Raw genomic sequence first — 18,389 nt, forward strand, 5'->3', positions numbered from 1 at the left:
GCAGAAAAAAGGTACCGATTTAAAGCGACAAGCCAAAGATGCAGTGCAGGAAGTGTTGGACGATTGGCAAGCAAAAGGTGGAGATCAAAAGAACGGTTCGGTTGTTCGGAATACATTACATTAACGAACACTTGTTAACAATAGGTGGCTTTTTTATTGGTTGTTAATGATTGCAAACAATTCAGAATTGTATGTATTGGAAGTGATACCTTTAAGGGCTCAAAGTAAGTTGTACCAAGCATTGCAAACAAGCACTTTCTTAGATAAGTGATGCTCGTTAGTTGCTGTCCTTAGATTTATGCATTTATTTTCCTCTCTTCGTGGACAAGCGAAATGCAATTAAAATGTACATCGAGAGGAATGCTTCTACCAGCAAGACAGCTGCGATAAGCCAGCTACACTAGACACAGTGTTGCAGACCGGGCAGACCCACGCTGCAAAAGTAACAAAGAATTGCATTAAACAGCGATAAGCGACGAACCCGCCACACGAATGCCATCTGCACACCATTCGAATTTGCACAGCGCTTTTGTGGGTGATGTGATGCTCTTCTCCCGGGGGTGCAAAACAAGGCTCATGCGCAAATCAATAAAACGTAGACACTTTCCTTCCCTATGCACACTACATCCGTATCGCGATCGGGTCTAGGAGAAAGAGAGAACAGGGCTTTTCGCACAATTCCGACAAGAATGTAACCAGCACGGACACGGATTCGTTTCCAGCATTTTTGTGCGTGGGGATTCATAGGATGAGTCATTGGTAGCAAAACACCACCCAGCACACAATTAACGGTCGAATCCACGGCGTGTTGTACTACAGTGTGCCTCGTGCATTGTTTGGGCCGTTCCGCCATGCCAATAATAAGTTAGTTGGCGCGTTTAGTTAGGCGAAAGTTGAGTCGAGTTTGTGATCGGATTTAGTTGACCGTGTGCGCCAGAGGCGGGGGAAAAGTGTCGTCTTCGTTTCAGTACAGTCAGCGCACACCCTTCAGGTAAAATTATACATTATAACCACAGCGGGACAGAGGAACCATTTCGGGAAGTTGGGCAGCTTTGTTGATGGTGTATTCCGAGTGGTGGAATAGGTTTGTAACGACCTTCACGAATTGCACGCCTTGTCAGAGCGGCATGGCAAGAATAAGAGCTTTGCAGAGGACGTACGAGGTTCTAATTTGCATGCAATGCTATACCGTTGGCGTTCTAAGATGCAGTGTCTTCCCTGTTTGAAGAATGCCTAATAAAGCAATCGGAATGGAGCAATTGGTTTAATTTGTTTTCGAGCAGAGTGGTTAGAATAATAGAATCGGTTTGAAGTGTTTGCAATCGGCTCACGTAAATTAAAGCCCACAATAATAAGTGACCTTCCGAATGGATGGAACACATTCCATTCGCGTATGACATCATTGAAGTTGATCGACTGGATATGAGGAGTTCTTTTTTAAAATTGAAAAGCTTCAGCTTACTCTTCAGGATTGCCTATCACTGCTTTTAACCCAGTGCAGCAACGGTACTGGTTGTAACGGTCGAAAGTGCTCACCCAACATTCCGGGCAGCTCAATCCGATTAACAGTCGCATCAGGTGGCCGGTTGTGTGCGAATTAGTACTTTCGCTGGATTTTTGCATTTGTGGCTGGTAATGGGACAGCAGCAACAAGCAGCCGTTGACAATGATCCTTTCCGGAACCCTTTTGCCAGGCACGTACAGGCGATAAAGTAAGCAGAAAACGTGATCGAAGAGTATCGGCGAACGCCGTTGACGAGCCGGAAGAGTGTGGAAGAGCACTGGCCGAGTGGAACGCTTCCCAAAAGGCGAAAGTGTTAGTGGTAGTGAAGGTGGGACTTTTAAGGAGCGCGTGACATACATCGATCAGTTTGGGGGGCAGGATTTGTGACGAACAATTTGTGTACAATTCTTCAAACTTTTATTGTGTTTTTTATTCGGGTTTAAATCAATGATTCGGACGACTGGTTCGAGTAAACGATCGTGTTAATTGAGCGGCTTCCCGCGGCAGCAAACACTTCCAACGCCCAACAGTGACATCGGATGTTATGCACGCGCGGACGCGCGCGCTCGCAACAGCAACAACAGCACACACGGCCACCGTTTTCTTGCGATAGTTCCGCTGCTCGTGTTACATAAGCGGAAGCATTCAGCGCCGACCACCTATGCTTCCCGCGCCTCACCACCACGCGCCTATTGGACTGTCGTTTGGGGTCGTTTGTTCGATGGTGCTGAACGGGCTTAGCCTTGGCCATGATATTAAACGCTCGATGCATATTTCATATGCAGGCGCAACCCGACATGCCCTCCCCGACATCCCGCCTGTCAACAAATTAATGAAAGAAAAAAAACGAAACCCTTGTCACCCCCCGCTCTTTGGACGGTAATTATTGGTGAATTGAAAAAAAAGGGGGAGCGCGAACGACCAACATATCGATTGCGAAGCACCAAAAGGGAGTGAGTAAAAAATTGATCTCCGAGGCACGTGGTGATGACGAACGCCGGACGGGGTTCAGCCGCGTACGATCGAGCGCGAGCTCGGTGACCTCATGCGCGTGCAACTTCAATGCTAATCGATGATCGTTGCAGTTTATTCTGCGCTTGTTCTACATCCTTCTGTCAGCTTCCGTTGGGTAAAAGTAAATAATTGTTAAAAATTTCTCACGCCATCTATTTAGAACGATCTCCAACTTGTGCAATGCACTACTGCTCTCGTTACGCAGAAGAAGGAAGCACTTTCAACGGCAGAACAAACAGCGCTGAAGTACCACTGAACATGGTGATTTACCGTTTGCTGAGAATGGCCTCAAGTATGATGAGTGCGTACCTCGGGTTCGCCAATCCGTTGCTATCGGCGCATGAGTGAGACATTACCGGCTACCGACTTGAGCGCAAAACGAGGCAATACTTCCAGCTGGCAATCGTGTAACAGGGACAGGGTTCAAAGGCGCGCTGTGAAAGGCGTCTCTGCACCTTTACAGGAAGCTACGGCGTGCGTAAATGACCTAAATTTGTGGTGGTTTATAATAAATGGAGGACAATTTGCGCTATGGTGTGGAGCGTGCAATTTTATGCAAAAAAGCACAGGCAAATAGTTTACACATTTATACATAAAAGAAGCAAGGGTTATCAGCAACACTAGACGGAACTAGAGCTATTAATCTTGCAGCAGAACTTGCTCGATTTATGCGCTGCTCGGCAAGATCCGGGACGGGAACAACTGTCTGGTCAACTGGGGAGAAAAATTACCCCCCACAATGTGGGTGGTGTTTCAGTACAAGCCTCGATATGACACTTACAGGGCAAAAGCCAAACCATTTGTAACGCTTCTACTACCAGCCAATTCTTGCTAGCTCCGGTGTGTGTCTCCTGGGACCACTTTACCGGGCCGTTGTCCATATCTGCCTGTCCCGACAAGTTCCAATCGCGATTGAATCCATTCTTTTGGGGCGACTGACACCTCCGAAGGCACTGGATGCTGACGGACCCCCTTTCGGTTCGGTGGAATGTTTCCGTACACACACACACACATACACAGTTTGAACCACAAATCCTACGCATGTGTACAACACTAACTACCTCCTCCAGCCAGCGCTCACTGCCCACGCTCAGTTGACCCTGCAGCAGGAGAGTGCGGGCGCTACAATTTCATGCCGCTGACAGTTTGAGCTTTGATCGCCCCAAAGGGGTTGCACAGAGTCATAGAACTGCGCCATTTGTTCCTTCACACGACAGCTCTTGAGCTCGCGGAAGCTTGGCCCATGTCCTGGCTTGGCCGATTATTGATCCGATTTGTTACGGCTGACGTAACTCCGCTGAATGTTCCCGCTTTCAGAACAGTTGCAGAAATTTACCCCGTCGCCCGACGAAAAGTCGGAATATGGGATAAAGTTCAACAAAACTGTCAGCTTTATCTTATCCGGTCAGTATCCATTCCGCTGGCTGGTTTTTGGGGACATCAGTTTCGGCAATGGCGTCGGAATAATTCCGTTTGGAACAGTTCATCTGGTTACATTGTGTCCATTGTGCCGCGAACTACCTCCTGTCCTCTTAAACGGTTTTGTTTTTGGTGTTTTTTTTTTCTTTCGGGAAGCGAAAGACAAACCGGCGTGGGCGTCTCCTTTTACGGTTACCTTGCCGCAGTGTCACTGTCATGGTCAATGAACGTGCAGAATGTGAGTCGTATTAGTGGGCTGGTTCCATTCTTGGATACTAATTATCGGTTCTCCCGTTGGACGAGAGCAACGAACGCAGTGTTTGCTTTCGTTTTGTGTCTTTTGTGGCGATGAGCATTTGTGCGGGCGATGACTAACAAACCAATCAACAGTCGGCCAAATATGGTGTCGATTGTAGCTGGGAAACGGGAATGATGCACAAATGCATCTTTGGGAATTTGTGTTCTGAGTGCAAAGCAAAGCGAAGCAAGGTTCTGAGTGACAGATTGACTTTGAGTGATTAGTATGTAGTAAGTTTCAAAATTATCACCTTGAAAGTAAAGCTATGTTGCAATCGGTAAAAGTAGTCGCAATTCAGCAAACAAACTGACTTGGGGCTGGTTTTTTGGAATGTATTTTCGGACGAAACCTTGGACGAAAGCACACCAACCCGTTTGTTACTGAAGGCTTACCTTCCTATCACTTTTATTAGCATATCGCAGCGTTTAACATATGAAACAGAGCGCGTGTTTTGTCTTACATTCCTTTCTTTTCGCTTTTGAATGCTTCATCCTCAGTGTTTCGCTCCCTGCGTTTATCCTGGTTTTACATTTACATTTGCTAGCCACTCTTACTTTACTTTCAACAAGGATACAATCACCTGTGGCAGAGGACTGTTACAAATGGGAGGGAGGCAGTGTTATAACATTCCTTTTCCCGTCACACAAGATCGAGTTGAGTATTTTTAGTAGTTACAATACAAAAAGGAATCTGGATGCAGCATCCCATTACGAACCGTAAAACCACTTAAAGTCGAACCCTTTCAACCCCGCCTGCTTTTCCGTCTCCTCGCGGGGCGTCTCCTCCGGGCTGACCTTTTCGAACTTGATGTGCGGCTGGTAGCCAAACTCGTTCGCCTTATAGCTAACGCCGCGCCGGATGCCGTCCCGCCCGATGGAATAGTAGCCGCCCTCCTTATTGCCCTGCCGGTCGCCCTGCTCGTGGTGGCCGTGGTAGCCGGCGGTGTAGTTGAACCGGTACAGCAGCCCGTTCAGGATGTGCTGGATCATGTTGGCAGTGTGTATCTCGATCAGCTTCATCGGATCGTCCTTATCGGTGCCGGTGGACCCACGGCCGTCCTTTTTCGGTGCCTCTGAGCGGGACTGTGATTGAGGTTGATCTTCTAAAATGAGTACAAAAACGAGAATAATGTGAAAAAGTGTGTTTAAATGTCATTAAAAGTGTCTGTGAGTGCTTCAAACGGCAAGTTCCCAAGCGTATGTCGACTGGGTCGATAAAGCTTCCTCGATTTTAAATGATGTGCTGCACATTGCATACCTTTCGGCGCTTTTCGTTCGCCGCTCGTTTGCCCCTTCGATCTGTTCGGCTCTTTCCTCTGTTCGCTCCGCTCCCCAGCAGTTACGTTTGCAGCTGAGCTCGTGCCCGACCCTCCACCCTGCTGCTGACGCTCCGACCCTTCCTTCGATCCCTTCGATTCGACCAGCTTCTGGGGCACATCGGGCGGTGGCTCGGCCGGCCCGCTGACCGACCCGGCCGTTGTGGTCACCATTGAGCCGGGCGTTGCTTTACCTCCGCCCACCGGTTCAAGGTCGTTCTTGTTGACGATTTTAAACGGTGGCACGTACAGGGTGCTCGTTTCGGGCAGCGGGGGCTGCGTGGACGGTACCGGTGGTTCTGGGATTTTGCATCCCGAGCAGGTGGCCACGCTGGAGGGTTTCGGCGTGGTCAGCGGGACGATCGGTTTGGCGGTGGTGATTATGCGGAACGGTTGCGGTGTGGTTGAGGTAGTCGTTGGAGCGGGTGTAGTGGTGGTGGGTGGTGGTGGCGATGGTGGTGGAGGAGGAGGAGGAGGCAGTGTGGTTGGTCCGAGTTTATAGTTCTTCATGCTGACAATTTTAAAGTTGCCGTCCGCATCGGTCGCGTACACCGTGACGTGGTAGACATTATCGGCCGTAATGAACCCGAACTCGCCCATAATGATTCCGTTTTTATCTGCAAAACAAAATAGTATGGTGGGGAAGGAGAATGGCGGTCAAGACAATGCGGTAGATCAGCAATCAGCAATTGGGGATGGCAATCCGCAGCAAACCTTTAGATTCCTTCCTGTGCTGATGTCCTTCGATGTTGAAGCCGAACTCGTACGGGCGTATCGGACCGTCGTAGTATTTGGACGCGGCACGCACCATCGTTAAGAGCAGCAGGATGATTATCTGAAATAAAACGCGTTGATAGACAGGTTAGGCTAGCGTTGGTAATAATGGGCTTAACTCGTACGAAGATGCGTTATTGTATCCTCTTCATGGCCTGGTGTTGTCCGCACCATCTACGGCAACAGGAAAGTGAGGCTATCACCATTATCGCTGACCACAACGCGCAGTCCGGCTAGGCTAGATGATTTGTTTGCCAAAATGTGGTCTTTACCATACGGAAAACTAAACAACTCATCATTTCGTTTTCGTTCGCATGCGACTCAATTCGCTCGTTCCCAAACATTCCGATAGCCTTACCGGTCGGTTGACTAAAAAGTGCAAAAGTTAATGTGATCTTGCCCATTTGATTCGGGCGATCCACGGGCAGTGATGCAAAACATCTTCATCTCAGTTTGTTGCAGTTTGCATCAATTCTCTAGCCCGAAAACTCTCCAACTTTATTAGTGAATCTTTCCATGCGTTTTTTGATAAAATTATCTTCCAAACGACCATCGATCGGGTTAAGGTTGACCCGCCGGGGTGGTCGCTGTCAATAAAACGTTGTTCGATTTATAGCCGTGAGACACACCGCAGCAGCGGCGGCGATGCGAGGAAGCGGTTTTTCGGACGTGGGTTGAAAAGTTCATAAAGATCTCACCCTGAACTCCCGGGCCGGGCCTTCCCCGCATGCGTGCTGATAGTACCGGAATCCAATCGAACTGGCGAATGACATAAGCGAGAATGTATGCGCACAGGTGCCGTACCGTGGCAGGGCAGTGAGTCACGCAGCGGCAGAACGGGGTGCAAAGCGTGGCAATCATCTTCGGTCGGTCGGTGTTGAATATGTATGGCACATAAATCTTTCGGTAGTTGGCCAATTTCATGTTAACCCATTACGGGCGGTAATGGGGATGGCTGCGTTAATAGAGCTTAGAGGATTATGGGGCAAGTGATGAACTTTGATGTCGATAGATCGCCAACGCTACCGTTATCGTGTGAGCTATTAAATCGACGAAATGGTTTATTGATTTAAATTTAATCCTATCACATAATTTGGTAGGTGATGATGATTAGATCGGAGTTGTTAGAAGCAGAGAAACGAAGATTGATCTCTGACATATTAGATTACAGGGAACTGTTGAGTACGGCCAATTTTAATTCATGTTTGTTTGTTTAATTGCGTCGATATTTCAGAATGTTCTGATGGTGCTGTGGATAAGTGTGCGGCTCCACATACAAGGGGACGTTGAATCGAATCTTTTCTGGATTCGAACTCTCGCTACAGGTGAATGAGTTTTTGAATTTGACGAGTGTTTAAGTTTTCAGTACATTAACGAAAAAGGCGGATAATAAGAGGCAAACAAACATATTAAAATTATGAATGCAATTACTATATATATGCACATACAGTCCCTGGTTTGGAGCTGGAAACGACACGAAATCTATTTGTACAAGCATCTTCATTCGCGATCGTACATCTTCGTTCTTGATCTCCGGCATGTAAAGAAATCACGATCTCCTCTTGGACTGTGTTCTGTTGTACACACTCGCGCCCTAACCCAGAGCCAGCCAACACATCCAGCGTATGTAGCCTCACCCTTGAACGGGGCTCGGTCCAGTAGTTGCTGTTTGTGAATAATTAACTCTAACGAGACGCCGCGCGCGCAACGCCGATGTCACTGCTGCTGCTGCTGCATCCCCGAGAGAGGGCTGCGCGCGCCGCTGAAGGTGTCGATGATGGACGCGATCGGATCGTGTCTCTTCATCTCTCCTCCAACGAAAGGGAAAAGAACATGCTGATGACGACCACAAGCCGGCGCGATATAGACTGGAATGGTCGTCTCTGGGGATTAGAGGTTTGTTCCCCTATCTCTTTCCCCCCGTGGTAGTAAGTGCCGCGTAGCGCACGCTCGCGGTATCATTGTGTGTACTTATCGTTGTTTGAACGTGTGCATCTTCCTTCCACTTTCCACACCCGGGGAGCAGGTTTGAGGGTGCTGATATTTATGTGCATATGCTAAACACGATCTTGAGCGTCGATCCCCGGGAGACCGGGAGGGGAGCGGGAAAAGACGATCGATCGTTTCGATCGGTGATATGATCTGCCGCGAACTGATGAATGGAACGGTGCGCTAGGTCGACGCGTATCGTTGCACACCGCGGCTGGTTGCACATTTCGTGAGCCTGGAGCGAAGATGACATTTCACATCTCGAAGGGGGTTTGCGTTTTTGTCGCTGTTTCGGGAAGGCAAAGGCACAACCGAATGCGGATTAGCGATGGCTTCATCCGCGGGTCCTTTTACGACGCGACAGATGTCACGGAACCTCACTGCAAACGGGCATTGTTGCAACAATGTCACTATCGCATTCGCATTGTTATCGATCGATAAAGATCGTTTAAGGTCAGACAGAGCCGCGGTAACCGCCACACTGGCAATGATGCCGAGGCGTTTGGGTGTGAAGTGATGCTCGTGAAAATGATGTAGCGCACATGGCGTTTGTGCGCCAATTGCTTGATCAAACACACTCCGGGTGCTCTAGTTTGCTTTCCAGCGCTGTTGGATGTACTTGCAGATGCATTTCTAATGTATTTACTGTTTTGATTTGCTCTTAAATATACTATCGAGTAGAGAACATGAAGTCATGAAGTTCGTGTAAAACTGGTCATATTTTGGGAACATATTTCACCATTGGTAATAATATCATGCAAATCCCATTGCTTGTCTTGGCCGCGTTGCCTACCGTGCTGCTTGCAAATTTGTGTTTTCGCAAACCAACACGCAAATAACACGCATTGATGGGAGGTACTGACGAGAGAAAAAAAAATCATTAAAATTGCCGTATGATGCAATCGCAGAAGTCACCCGGCAAACCGTTGTTTGTCAAATATTTGCTCAATTCTTGCTATCCCTGCTTCCTAGCGTGTCCGGCTGGCACAGTTTGAGATTCTGCTAGCCTTTTCAGAGACCTCAGTTGTAGACTTTTAATTCGAAAGTAACGGGAATTTTCAATAAACTAACTAAAAATGGTTCCAAATAAGGAATAAAACAACTTCAAAATAAGTAATTTAATTTCCGTACTTTTTTGCAGATTCCAGCAGACATCTTCCTATTTGATTTATCTATTTGTGTGGCGAAACATGCTGTCTATTCGCACCCGGATCTGCCTTGATTCCTCTCTTGGCATAGATATGGAATTCCATACCTCAACAAGAAGGGAGGGTTTCGTTTTCATTGCACCCTGATGGCATACGGTTGACGAATGGGTATAATCCCATCATGTACTGCTTGTCAAGAGCATGCCACCGAGCCCCAAGCGCCCCAAGATGAAGAATAATGCTATTTACAGGTGCAAATTGTAGTTTATGTAAATTTGTTTACTACCATCTGCCACTGCGGCACTGAGGAACTGTCCAAATGAACCGTTGACACGTTCGAGAGCCGCACAGTATTGGGGATCAAATGATCGTGGGCGCGCACGTTCGTTTTATGAGCACTGAGGAGCAGACTGGCGATGGGCTGGGTGCTGGTTGTATTAATAAACAGCAATTGATGGTTTTAGGAGTGTTTGGAAAAAACAACAACACCAAAACCAAGGAAAGAGTCGAGAATTATGATCGTAAAAATTATGTATGTGGCTCCCTTAATTGGCCACGTGTGAATGCGATGAACTTAAGAGGTCTCATATGAATGATTTAATAACGCCTTTCATTTACATAAATCACACACATCTTGTGAGAAGATAAATATTGATCAACAGGTGGATTTTTGTTTGTGGTTTTTAGGAATAGTAGGATATTTTTGAAAATAACAAAAAAAAAACACCGAAAAATTTCTTACCAAAACCTTAGTCTCCATTATGAAGCAGGAATAATATCACTTTCGTTTTCACTATCCTTACAGCACTAGTAACTCTTTCTAGCTCAAAGACTATTCGCTTTTACTTAGCCACCAGTCCACTTAAACACTGTTCATAATCATGTATCACAGCACTAGCATAACTTGTTTCCAATTCTGTTGACTCACACACAGTTTCAGCACATCCATCCACAAGCACTACTAGGCTGACCTCTTCACACCATCCACTAGCCTAGAGTTTGCGGAATAGTGTACGATACCCGCAAACACCTGTGACCTGTTACCCGGGCGACGGTCCAGAACGTTTTGGTTGGGTTGCAATGTTCGGCAGTTCTCGACAACTTCGATTCGGGCTCGCTAACGGCGATGAAAAGCGACGACCCCACCGAGTGCGTGGAGCGGTGGAGCCTGTGGCGCATCTTTACCGCAATCCCTCTCCGCTTGCGCCCACTTTTCCGACCACTGCTTGATAGTATTGTGTACGGGTGTTTGTGATGTGGTCGTTTTTGCATAGTTTGATGACGTCGGTGTCGGTGACGACAAGAAGTAATGAGCTTTAGAGAGGGGTGCTTATGCAGCGGACCGATCAGGAAGGGATCTTTCGATGATGAAGATGAGCGTAATAGATATGATTGGTATAAGAAGAGGTATCAGATGAGATGGATTTCTAGTTGAGATTGATTAACTAAGTTTTTGAAGAAAAATCAATTTTATTTATTCCTGCAATTTCTGTGCCACATTGAATTATTCAAAATATTTGTACATTTTATTGAAAAGAACATTGTTTGTAACACATTTTAGTTTTAAGAAGTAAACCATGCATGTTTTTACTAATACACACACACATCTTCTGATTGCATATGCTACCATTACATGGCACAGATGCAAATGTGATAAACTGTACACGAACGTGATGAAACCGATTAAAAGTATTCTCAGCAATAACTTTCCACCTGTTTGCCATCGGCGCTTCCTAGATGCGTATCGGCGCGAGGTGTTAAAATGCACCTTTTGCACACATTGTTCCGAGGTGCAATCGTGACAAATGGCGCACAATTCATCGTAAAGCAGCGCGCGCCGGACTGGACGCCAGTCCGGTAGCTTCGGATTTCGGAAGTGTTGTTCTGTTGCATGCATTCTTCACCTCCGCGGGTCAGATTTCACAGCCACGCAACGGTGATTAATTGTTATCGGAGAAGCCGCAGGGAAAACACCTCTAGCTCTTCATCCCATCCTTCCAGCGATATGCTTCGATTGTTGTTCAACGCGATGTTGCGCTCACACGCTGCGTTGAAATCCGTTAGGCTCGAAAGGTTTCCTTTCTCGGATTCGATACCTTGCCGACCGGCGATGGTAAGGTCTTGCGACAGCTATTTCGATCTTTTGCCGCACATTTTTGGCGAGAAGTACGGGAAAGACACGCGTTACCGGGACGCAGCATAGCTCCGCTTAGGCTTATCTTTTACGCGGTAGAGTGTGAATCAAAACGCAACAACGCGAAACGTGTTGCCAAATGTGGTAGAAATGCAGCTACTCTTGACACTTGACATACGGGGACCACGGGGGTTGAACCCGGTAGTTGAGATACGGAAGGAAGAGCGCACTACGCAGGTGTAGATCGATCATTTGTGTCTGAATCGTTTTGTTAATCGGAAAGTAGAATGTTGTTTTGTGAAGTTCTTTTTTTCTTTGCTGACACATTATTTGCTAATAAAACCCGCTTTGAATTATTGAACAAAACGTATCAGCATACCCACCAAGCGTTGGTGCATCGTTAAGCTGTGCGATCGATGAAACAAGTTGAGCCATCAAACGGCACATTTATTGCCCTCTGGTTGGCAGAATTTTGGGGCCAAAACCTGTGCCGTTTTATGGCGTGACAGGCGTGTGGTGTCGGTTTTAGTTACCTATTTTGATACGCAAATCATGTTTGCAAGATGCATTCCGAAACGGACCAGAAAATAAACCAGTCTCGCTGGTGCGCTGGGTGGGGTTTGTGCATATTCTTCACGATAAATTGCATCGAAGACAGCTTATGCAAAGAAAACACGGCCTGCGTTGATAAATGATCATTGCTTGTTTGACAAAATGAAGCGGCTCAACAATTTAACTAGCCTATCGATCATGTGTCACAGGCTATGTGATCAGGCAATGATCATTCAGTGCGTTATTTATGCAACAATATGGTACCACAAGGTGAACAGCGTGAGAAATGCCTGTTGGGAGGAGGAGCCGTTTCATCGGTTATTGTAACGTTTAGTATTGACGTCTTCATAAGCGAATGATCTAAGCAGCATCTGAAATGCGATGATCAACACTGAAGCTTTTGATCGAGCGTTACGTAGCGTTACACAGCTCATTGAAAGCTTCATTAAAGCGCCGAGTTCGAAAAAGCACGGGTAGCGGGAAAGCTCTTGAATTTCGAAAATAATTTCAAATTAAAAAATACTTAACGTGTATCAGAGGTTTTGTTAAGAAAATAAACTATGTTTTCTCTTTAACTTGTGTTCGACAATATAATACCGTATACTCTGTTCCATAATATAGGAACCCTGTAATCCGGGTTTCCCACGATTTATTGGTTGGTTCCGATCAATTTTTGGTTGGCTCCCAAATTTTTTTGGTGCGTTCCCATTTTTTTTTTCTCCGTTTCCCAGATTGTTTTGGTTTATTTGTACTGAAATCCAATTGAACGATACCGATAATTTATGGGAACGAACCAAAAATCCATGGGATACGATAAAAAAATCGTAGGAACGCACCAAAAAATCATGGGAGCTGACCAATAAATCGTGGGAAACATTGTATGCTACCCTATGTATGACATTGTATAGGTTGTCGGTCAAGGCCTGCCTGTACCACGAATGGGCTAGGCTTTCACTGGACTTACATAGAATGATAGTCAGTCCTACGAATGGGGGCACGATCCATTCGGGGCTAGAACCCGTGACGGGCATGTTGTTAAGTCGTACGAGTTCACGACTGTACCACCAGACCGGCACTGAAGATTACTTATTTATATTTGAAGCCATGTCCAATTGAAAAGTAGCTATAGTAAATCGTAATCCACTGTTTTATGCTAGTTTAAATCAAAACCAACCGGAAAAGACTCTTTAAATCAATTCAACAAGCTTAAAGCTTATACATCCTGATGCAATATTGTCCATCACACCTCACTGATTCTCGCACCCACATTGGGTGCTCTCAGAGCGTGGCGACACATTCCACAATCCCTAAATCATATTCCCCCTTATTGCTAGTCACACTGACGCCTAAAGATGGTCCAAAAGCGGGTTAAACTGCATCTCATTAGCAGCTGCGCGGTACAGTAAATCCTTTAACCCCGCCAAGGCGATCGATCGTTTGATGGCCTTGCCTTACCTTGAACTAAAAACGGAAAAATCATCCCCACAGCACACGCATCTTAACGAACCGATTCACGATTCCGTATCGCACGACCCTGGTGCGGGGTAGGCTCCACGAAAAGCTTCACAACCCTTGCTCATAAAGTTATTTTGATAACGATTTATGGAAATTCGCTGTAGAATAAAGTTCAACCCGGCTTCGAGGGTGAACTAGCGTGGGGTGGCCTTTTCTGGGGAGAGCGAGAGAGAGAGAGAGAGAGAGAGAGAGAGAGAGAGAGGGTTTAGATGTGAATGATATTAATTATTCGTCCCAGAGGTGGCTGGCAAAAGGGTTCCCTGCTTCACGCGTTGGTGTGTGTGTATGGTGTCTTTTGAGCCATTAAATTTAAATTTCCACACACACTCAACATTGAGCAATGAGTGAATGATGTTAATTTCGGCGGAGGTTAATTGCTGCGTGAAGAAGGGCTCGGTTTGGCTGGAAAAAAGCAACCTTTCGGTGTGTTTATCATAACAGGTATTTTCGACCAGGTTCCGACATCGTTTAACTCCTAATGATTGCAGCGAGGTGGAGAATATTTCAACGAATCTCGAAGGTTTGTTTGTTTTTGTTTTCGGACAAAGAAAGACTCTTGCATTTTCTACACGATTTGTTTCTCCCCAATAGATGTATTTCGGTAAACTGTCATTACAAACAGCTCGGTATGGCAAATTGTACATTCGCGAGCACTACGTCTGCTCAGTGTGTGAGTATTTTACGTTGCTGTGTGTGTGTGAGTGCACGCCATTGCCCGAAGCATCTTTGGCCTCTAGACCCTGGTGCCTGTAAGCGGGGTTGTTTGTCCTGCTGGTAACTTGTGTGCTGTATTTTCGGTGAGGATTTCACTTAACAAGTAAGGAGATTATGTAGAGTAAAAAAAACGATACTTTAAACGCAAAAATGTACACAAAAATCGTTCGAGAACGAAAGGGATTCGTTGGAGTGCGTTGAAAGCGTGTGTTCGATAGCGTGCAGAAAAGTTCAAAAATCTACATCCCCGCGACAAAACGGACGCGTCCTCACCGATGTTCGTTACTATTCGTCTCGGTTTCGCGGGTCGTGTGGTGTTCTGGTGCACCCAAAGTCCATCGCTAGCGATGGAAATATGGTGCACGGTTTTTTTTTAAAGACTTTGTTTGGTGTTGTTTGGTGGCTTGGTAGGGCCTGTTGCAGGGCCTGTTCACGACTTAAACCGTTGGCAGATGGGCACCCTCCGGCTGGAATCCGTTCTCGTCGGCGACGTAGTTGACGGTGTACACCTGACCATCGTCACCGGTGAACGAGTACGAGCCACGGACGACCAGGGCCTCCACATCATCGCCCAGCTTCTTCAGCTCCGCCTGCTCCTGGCGCTGGTGGCCATCGCTGGTCTCGAAGCTGTGGAAAGAAGAACGCGTTTTGTGAGAAAAAATAACTGCTGCCTGTTTTTTTGGTCGTGAAATAGAAAGATAAACATTGATATGGGTGTGGTCGAGATCAACTACGACTACGGGTTGCTCAATGGTGCCTCCGGGAGACGCACGGTCGGCTGATGACAAAATGATAAAACAAACACAAACTCCGAGCCGTAGCAGTAACCGTGAATGCAACCGCTCATATAATGAACAAACAAACCGTGAGCCAGGAGCGCAATTGGTGCAGATTTGAGACCGTGCGCACGGTTGCTTCACACTCTTCAATCTCGCTCGTATGTCGTAAGCAATTAACGTATTCACGCACACAAAAAAAAACAGAAGAGAGCAAACCAACTAAAACCGATCACTTCCACTCGGACGGAACACCGAGGGGGTGGTTCGTCGCTTAGCGCGCCTGTTGAAATCTTTCGTATTCACTGACAAAACTCCGTTGCCAGGATGGCGAAAACCACACTTACGCAAACTTGTATCCATCGACACCGATGTTGTCGTTCTCGTACTTCAGGATCTGGGCGTTCTTGGAGTCATCGAGCGGGGCGGCCAGGGCCAGGGCGACGACGAAAGCGAAAGCAATGATGGTTTTCATTGTGAGGTTTTGGGGTGGGGTTTGTGAGAGTACTGAGTATACTGAGAACGTGGCTCCGCGAAGCAGTGATAACTGATTAGATGGACAAGCGACAACTGATGCCGATAACCGATCTGCAAACCTCTTTTATACACGTCCGACCCAAAACGCTCGCCGTCGTCGTCGCGGATGCTGCTGTATCCTGGTGGAGGCGCTCGATAACGTGCAACGTGCCGGGGAGGGATGAGCAGTAAGCCATTTTTTGTTGAGTGTGTGTGCTCTACCGGAATCGTCTTTGTGGTCGTGTGCGTATGTGTATATAGGGGTGGGTTTTGTATTGTAGAAATTTAAATACAATCATCCGTACGTGTAATCCGGCGTCTGTGCAAGCCGGACGGGTGAATCTTCATACGACGTTCTATCCATCTCGCTCTCGGGCGGTACTTTCCAGGCCCTGCCAATGCTGTCATCGCACTGCTGCCCGGCAAATTTTGTACGTTTTGTTTTTTCGACCGGGGTAGAGGAGCTTTAAAAACGATCTAAGCTTCATAAAACTGGTGTAAATTTTTTGATTACGGAATGTTGCGGGCTGGGAGGCTGTTTGGTGCTGTGTCGAATCACAAGGTGTCAATGAAGCGGTGCGTGATCTTGCTAGACTCGTCTGCTAGACTTGCTGAGATGAGGTTGGTAGCAGCATTAGCGACGGGATGATATTTTTATTGTTCGCATGGCAGCAGGAGGGTTCGCAAGAGCGAGAGAGAGGGAGAGAGAGGGTCAACTATTTCCAAATGTCACTAACGCTCATTAATTTGCAGCAATATTTGCGAACGGTAAACATCATCTTCATCAACGAAAGTTCATGATCAAGCCGGCGAGTCATTATGGATTGGCAAAAGTTTATTGTTTGAAGGGGTTGAAGAAAACAATAAGGTTGTAAAATCGGTTTAAATGTGTGGTTTAAGCGAATTGTGGAATGAAGATTCTTTGTTTTGTATGACAGGATTTTAGAGTGCAATTAAAGCACAGCAATAATTAATATATTTATCGCACAGCTCTTTATGTATATTGAAAGCTTTTAAGAAGTCATTTAGCTATATTGGTAAAGCTCTTTGATCTAGCAGCGAAACGTCATTCGCAAAAGAAGATCGAAAGCGATCGTTCACGCCGCTAAGAACCAGATTAAAAGAAACTCTTTTTTTGCCCTCCCGAAAGCACTCTTACGCGCCGCCGACAGGTGTGTGAGTTTGGATGCTGCGCATTAAGAAGCATCGTAGCAAAAGCAAAACTTTGCGGATTTTTTTTTTCGTTGCACATACATGTTCTAATGCGGTGGTGTAAAATAGGCTCACTAAGCTACTTTAAGTCGATATTTGTTAACTAGCGTTTGAAGATTATCTGCCGCCCGGACTAAGATGGCGATATTTTACAGCGGCTACGGCAGCAAGATGGGCCGGTCTCTCCAGTTCCACCTGTCTGCCAGTCCAAAAACACTGACCACCCCGACTTTGAATCGCTTAATCCGATTAGCATAAATTGACGCATCTCGCACCATACACACACACACGCGCGCCATCGAACGTTGTCTCGAAGTTGCATACGCGCTGATGTCTGTCGGGGAGGGTTCGCTCTTATCATCGAGCCTGATTTTTCTCTTCTGCGCTGACCTTGAATCAACTGGTGGCTAACCTCCGCTTATCAACGGCATCCATCATGGGGTCCATCCCGCCCGGTGGGATGTGCACGTGTGCCTCTTTCGCCCGTTGCAGCCCTTCGGCGACCTTAAAGTCCCGCACCACGACTTCTTCACATGATCGTCGGGCGGTTGCCCCACCTCGCAGCCTAAAAAGTAGTTCGGCGGTCCCGATAGTTGATGGCCTTTTCCGATAGGCATTCATCGTTACAGAGCCATCGGTTTGAGGAGTTACAGCAGAAGGGTTTCATTTTCGATACGATTCGAGAGAAGCGAAGATAAAAAAATCCCCCACACATGTCGAACCGGAAACGAACGAAAGGGAAAACTGGTCCTAATGTTTGTCTTCCCACCATGGTCGTATCGTTTTCGTGTTCGGTTCTCAGCTCTCTGCACAACCGCGCCCTCCGGCTCCGAACCGGTTAGGAAGAGTCTTTTGGACACTAGAACTTAGGACGATCAGGGTAGTGTCTGCGTGATTGGAGCGACTTTTACGAAACAAATTAATGCTGCATCTTCCTCCTTACTGGTACAGACCGGTCCTCGCAGCTCGCGCACATTTCAGATCGGGACATGTGTTTGTATGTGTGTGTGTGGAGGTTAATTTTAGATCATATTCAAATGTTAAAATTAACATCACATCTATGTTTGGCTGCGATGATGATCATGGCTCATGATCAAATACCAAACAAAAAAAAAAGGCTAACAATTTTACAGCACCGAACCTGTTCTGTGGCGTCCAACGAAGAAAGAATCAGCCCAATAGGGAGGGGCCGGGTGCTACAACAGAAATCTCTCAAGATCCTAGCACACACACAAGGCGCGGAAGGCGTGGAGACCTGTGCAGGGGACACGGTCCACACTCTCCATGGGAGACTTCAAAAAACCTAGACCGCGTTCAAGGTCCGCCAAATTTGTGATTCAAATTTTGGCCAGTGAGGGAAGGACCCTCACTCGGGTCCAATCTGTCTTCTTCCTGCTGGCTTCACCCCACACCTTGGTAGCAGCGAGATGGCGAGGGGCGATTCGGGAGCGGCGGCCCCAACTGCTTGTTTGGTGCTCTCATCATGGTTTTATTTCGAGAACGAAACGC

At 46.8% G+C, this 18,389-nt stretch overlaps 2 protein-coding genes across 2 annotated transcripts; both read right to left on the bottom strand.

Annotated features, from left to right (window-relative positions):
• Positions 1-4,608: 4,608 nt before the first annotated feature.
• LOC120954031 (protein lethal(3)malignant blood neoplasm 1) lies at positions 4,609-10,559 on the bottom strand. Its single transcript, XM_040374580.2, has 4 exons — positions 10,204-10,559; positions 6,265-6,385; positions 5,493-6,167; positions 4,609-5,337 (listed from the first exon to the last, which is right to left on the bottom strand). The coding sequence occupies exons 1-4, from the start codon at positions 10,219-10,221 to the stop codon at positions 4,943-4,945; spliced, it is 1,209 nt and encodes a 402-aa protein (XP_040230514.2). The 5' UTR covers positions 10,222-10,559; the 3' UTR covers positions 4,609-4,942.
• A 3,676-nt stretch (positions 10,560-14,235) lies between these two features.
• On the bottom strand, positions 14,236-15,740 carry LOC120954035 (flexible cuticle protein 12-like). The gene is made up of 2 exons (XM_040374585.2): positions 15,500-15,740; positions 14,236-15,003 (listed from the first exon to the last, which is right to left on the bottom strand). Exons 1-2 carry the CDS (start codon positions 15,625-15,627, stop codon positions 14,814-14,816), a joined length of 318 nt encoding a protein of 105 aa, XP_040230519.1. The 5' UTR covers positions 15,628-15,740; the 3' UTR covers positions 14,236-14,813.
• Between the last annotated feature and the right edge of the window lie 2,649 nt (positions 15,741-18,389).

Source organism: Anopheles coluzzii, chromosome 2 (assembly GCF_943734685.1).
Source record: "Anopheles coluzzii chromosome 2, AcolN3, whole genome shotgun sequence".
In the NCBI taxonomy this organism is placed as follows: Eukaryota; Metazoa; Arthropoda; class Insecta; order Diptera; family Culicidae; genus Anopheles; species Anopheles coluzzii.

Coding starts and splice junctions, on each gene's coding strand:
- LOC120954031 (XM_040374580.2), bottom strand. Junction 6,168..6,264: donor GCACAGGAAGGAATCTAAAG/GTTTGCTGCGGA, acceptor TTTGTTTTGCAG/ATAAAAACGGAATCATTATG. Junction 5,338..5,492: donor CGAACGAAAAGCGCCGAAAG/GTATGCAATGTG, acceptor TACTCATTTTAG/AAGATCAACCTCAATCACAG.
- LOC120954035 (XM_040374585.2), bottom strand. CDS start 15,627: ATGAAAACCATCATTGCTTTCGCTTTCGTCGTCGCCCTGGCCCTGGCC. Junction 15,004..15,499: donor GTCGATGGATACAAGTTTGC/GTAAGTGTGGTT, acceptor TTCTTTCCACAG/CTTCGAGACCAGCGATGGCC.